The following is a 4,809-nucleotide window of genomic DNA, read 5'->3' as shown; positions in this document are numbered from 1 at the left end:
CATTACACAAGGCACGCAAATCTGTCGGTTTGGTGGTCTGGAGGACATGGAGGTGAAATACAAGCTGCGATTGGTGGAATTGGGCACTTAAGAAGGCTACTTCCAAATGCCTACTCTGATGCACTCGATATACCTCCTCTCAACCTTCCGTCAATTAATGTCACTTCAACCGCTCCAAAATCGACTCAAAGTCATCCTTTCTCCCAATATTAATACTAAGGGTACGATTGCTCATGCCCTTTGAGTGCTTTCCTAATCAATTCCTGACACCTTAAAGGGCTATTGGCAATTTCAAGGCGTGCATATTTAACAATTATCATTACTCCCTAACAGGGCTACTTTGCTTCGATTGTATTAATAATTTATCAAGGGTTGAGCATAGGCAACGTCTCATGTACTGTACTAATGCAGGTATAAAATCAAAAGCAACAATTTGCGAATTAATTCATTTCTTGCTCCCGTATTCTTGTCCGTCTTTTTTTACTATCTTTTTTAATTTGTTTCCTTTTTTGTGTTGAGAAATTCTTACCCTTCTATTGGCCCTGATGTCCCTTCGACCAATGGATCATTTAATGCACTTTCAAGGCCACTTTTCACCCAACACCAATAGCCTTATTATGGTGCCGGCCTGATGAACACTGGAGGGTTGTAGCCTGGATAAAAAAAGTTCTGTTCACATTGCAGTAAATAATTATCCTTAAGTGGGGTGCTGCTACTTTTTCCATACCAAACCACGAGGAATGCAAACACAAATACATACACATACAACCATTTTCTCAACGGCCTTCCATTGTAATCAATCATAGCTCTGGAGGCTGTGTGTATCAATGTGTAGGTGCTCCGATTTTTTGTTTAATCATTCGTTAAATAGCTATTCTACAATGAAAATACCGCAAGATTATCAGAAAAGGACCAAATTTAAAATCCAAACTGGTCATACAAGAACTAGGCCACTGTCGGTACATTATCTACCCACGTCAAGCCGAATCATCAAACGCCTCTTACTTATTTCGAGGGCTCTTACTAAAGGAAAACTGTTCTTGAATCAATATTACTAAAAGCAGTATCAACTGATCCTTTGGCGTTTTAAAACAACAAAGTAGTGACACAGCTAAGCGTTTCCTTTGATTTTTTAGTGCATTGTGTTTTTTCTTTGGTAAAGTCATTCTCATCGAGAAAAGCAAAGAAAATCACCTTAACAATGTACCTTTTGTTGTACCTGATACACTATCGGAAGGCTTTGACCATTCTCTTAAAACAAAATCTCATAGCCAGCGCCCACTTTGTAGTTGCCAATTTCGTTTAAAAAACGCGTGGAACATTTTTAAGCAGCGAAACAGGAGTAACATAAATCCATGACCAGCATTGGGCAGACACAAAAGTGAATAATTTTACTCCCGAGGAAATAAAAGGATGGTTGCTTGGAACGAAAAAATTACTGAGAAGGCAGGATGGTAATGACTCCGATAAACATAGCAAGTACTTCTACTTTAAAAAAAAACAAGTGATTAAGTGTTCACAGCGGTCTGTGAACAGGCTGCGAATATGGACCGAAATTAGGGACCTAAAATTAAAAAAAGACTGGGGAGAAGGAGGAGGCGGCAGCACGGTTTTATGACTCCCACAAAGTCAAACAAAACAATAAATGCACTGGAGGAATGCGACAGCTAGTGTGGTCTCCAATCGCAATTTAACTGTCTCATGTGAGTTACTTTGCGTCAGTTGGTCATGCTATCCCAGGTGCATAATTATGCGTATATCTCCATTGGTTAGCCAGAGGACGCAAAATTGGCTTGGCCGGGATGAAAGTACATCGCAATTAAAATTGCCATGATGGCCAGATTGAGCCAACTTGATCCGTGAGTAGGGACGAGGCAAATGGAGTCGAGCTGATGGATGGGCAGTCTGATTGTGACACAGTGGAAATAATTTGATACCTCCTTTGTAGTTCCTACTTTGTCTGAATCACTGGAACATTTGACAAATGACCAGTAAGGATTCAGTAGAGAGGCCGCTTGCCAACATCTCACTGCTCTCTACCCACCAGAACACACTGCTCAAACCATAGCCTTATTGTTTGCTGATCACACATCCAACGGATAGTTGTATTTAGGCATTTTATAGAATGGCTTTGCTCTGATTAGCTAAACGAACTGCCTTTTATGGCTTCTTTAATAATGTGCTCACATCACTCCACAACTACCCAACACTGCACATGCGCTGTGCAAACTTGTGAGTGCGTTTTTGCCATTCAAGTAAGTAGACTGTGGAGGTGGAGGGAGGGAGGGGGCGTTGAAGTAGCTGGGTAGGTGAAACTGGACTTTTGTAATATCCGTCATACGTGTTGGACTTTAAAACGTAGTCCAAGTACGCCAAGTACACCACCTTCAAGTGGTTAATGGTGCACGTACTCCAGTGCGGTTGTGACGATCATCATGCAACTTGGGGAACGACGAATGAATTGTCACCATCCCCTGTCCTTTGGAAGCAAACCCATGTTTGGTGTGTAAATGACATTTCAAGCTGATCTGTGAGGGTGGATCACTTCATGCAATGAGTGGAGGCAATCACGTCTACACATAGTCATCGGTAGGCCTGTCTTCAGACTTCCCTACATCGGGTCGCTGCCACTTTGTAACCGTCACTCATCAATTGAGCTTCAACACTGTGCAGGAGTTGAGTTGCTGCCTGAAACGAGGTGAGATGTGAGTCTATGCATAGGCCGATGATTGCGGTGCCGATGCTACAAGGCATCCATGACCTGTGATAAGCTGAATGCATGTCTGATAGTTGTTTATAATTTGGACTAACAGTATCAAACTCGAAACGGAGATGTTCTGAAGTGTAACCGTGTGACTTGAGAGGATTCTTTCAGTTTACGCTGTGTTGTTTCCTAAGCTTGGCTTTGGAGGATACATTAATTCAGAGGGAAAACGCAATGATGTTGCCTAGATACGTATTCTTAAGGGTGATCACTTCAAAAGTACAGCGTTGCTACGAGTGATGAAGTGTGGGCCACCACATGTGCTGCGAAGGGTGCCTCGAGGTGACATGAGTAACGCTGCTGAGTGTCAGCGGATATCAAGTCAGTCAAAAATCGAGACTGTGTTGGTCAGTGTTTGCTCAGTTGTTTGTTTATTTGAGCAGGTGCTGTGCACACGTGCCACCATTCCACTTCATTGTTGCTTCAAAAGTGGAGTTTCGTCAGTGGAGCAATTGAATGTAGGTGGGACCTCATTCGTTTATACAGGTTAGAGGTTACCTGCAACACCGCCTGCCACTTTCGACCACCCGTGTTTCGTGTACGTGCACTTCGAATGTCCAACTTCGTCGTGACCGTGGGCGATGAATGCGTCAGGTTGATGCAAAGAATTGCGACAGTGTTTGTCTTGCTCCTGTTCGCAGCCTGACAACTGCCTCACAATCGACCAAACTGTCATCAGGCTCTATTGATGGTCTGCTGGCCACTGTGTGGTGGGTGGTTTCGGCACCTTGGAATGTGCAGCTGGCCGTGAACTGGAGGTTGCAAATGCAAGAGCTGCGTTGCAGCACTCGTTCATCATGGCACCATGCAATCTCAACCATTGTCTGATCTGGAGGCAATCTAATGGTGGATTTATGGTGAAGAGCAAGAATATCTCGTGTGGATGGGACGCGATGTTGGATGAAAATAGCGCAATTCCAGCCTTCATATATGTTACGGAGCATTTGTAGCACAATGCGTGATGGTTTTGCGCAACAGTCACCTTCACTATCGAGGAAGGTCATGCATTCCGTTGTGACTTGATGAAACGACCCACCGACCACCGAATAGTCAGAAGCCTTGACCATCATGCACTATGTGGCGATGAGAGCGTCCTGTCGTGTTTGCTTTTCAAGGAAGGGGAAGCATGTGAGCTTGATGAGCGCAAGTCAAAGAAGAGATACACCGAGTCTGAGTGAGCAGTAGCAAGTCACTTGCATCAGCATCACCACGTGTAATACGTGTCAATAAACGCTGACAGCAACACCTTCGCACATGGAGCACTCGACTGACAGTTTTCGGTGAAAGCAAGTCGTAATTAGAAGGGATGTTTGTGTAAGTGAAAGGAGGTGGCAGTGTGAGCAGACTGAATTACCCACACTCTCATCCATGATACGAATGAGTCGCATGCGTCGGCATGATGATGATGATGATGATGATGATGATGATGATGTGAGTAATAACCCATATGAGCAATTTGTCTATTCTGTCACTCGTCTGTACAATCAGTCAGTCGGAAGGGGTGCTAGAGTATTTGCCTAACCTCTTCGACTAGCGATTCGAACTCGTGAGGTGCATCCAAGCCTTCTCACAGACACCACCCAGAGGGGCCTGATTGACAGCCCACTTGATGCTGGCACACACTGTGTCCACCTCAAAACTGGGACAACAGATACACTCGGAACGGATTCCCCACTTCTTTCCTTTTTTGCATTGCATTTCGATCCTGTCGACTGAATCCGGCACCACTCACATTGGCGAACCGTTGGAGGATCCGAAAGCTCGAATAAACTGAACCAAATTGACGTGTTGACCAACGGTCCTCACCGGTAGATCGTGATCAGCAAATTAGTGGACGATACATGGTGCGTGTTGAGAGCCTTGGCGCATGATTAATCGACATGAATGAATGAAGTCCAACTAGTTGAACTTCCTGTTTGGTGATAAACACAAGGAGAATGAGGTGTGTGGAGAGGGAGGAGGAGATGTGGTGATTGTATTGGAGAGTATGTGGTAAGAATTGCTGAGGCCATCTGACGAGAGCTCCTATTTTTTTCAAATCTGGC

The 4,809-nt window shown here is 44.3% G+C and overlaps 2 protein-coding genes across 2 annotated transcripts in view; both read left to right on the top strand. All coding sequences in view use genetic code 11, as the record gives it.

The window, feature by feature from the left end:
• Positions 1 to 3,003: 3,003 nt before the first annotated feature.
• Positions 3,004 to 3,592, top strand: EGR_02677 (hypothetical protein; the record flags this gene model as incomplete). The annotated part of the gene is made up of 3 exons (XM_024491926.1): positions 3,004 to 3,111; positions 3,195 to 3,358; positions 3,406 to 3,592. The coding sequence occupies 3 exons, from the start codon at positions 3,004 to 3,006 to the stop codon at positions 3,590 to 3,592; spliced, it is 459 nt and encodes a 152-aa protein (XP_024353741.1).
• A 558-nt stretch (positions 3,593 to 4,150) lies between these two features.
• The window catches only part of EGR_02676 (hypothetical protein), a gene marked incomplete at both ends in the record, with an annotated part of 1,118 nt that continues 459 nt past the window's right edge, over positions 4,151 to 4,809 (top strand). The window contains one exon of the mRNA XM_024491925.1: positions 4,151 to 4,199. Within this exon, the coding sequence (XP_024353740.1) occupies positions 4,151 to 4,199 (49 nt within the window). The remainder of the gene's footprint in view (positions 4,200 to 4,809) is intronic.

The sequence above is a fragment of the Echinococcus granulosus genome (genome assembly GCF_000524195.1).
Source record: "Echinococcus granulosus chromosome Unknown EG_S00012, whole genome shotgun sequence".
Lineage (NCBI taxonomy): Eukaryota > Metazoa > Platyhelminthes > Cestoda > Cyclophyllidea > Taeniidae > Echinococcus > Echinococcus granulosus.
Note: the sequence above shows the minus strand (reverse complement) of the source record. Positions and strands in the feature narration are given on the sequence as shown.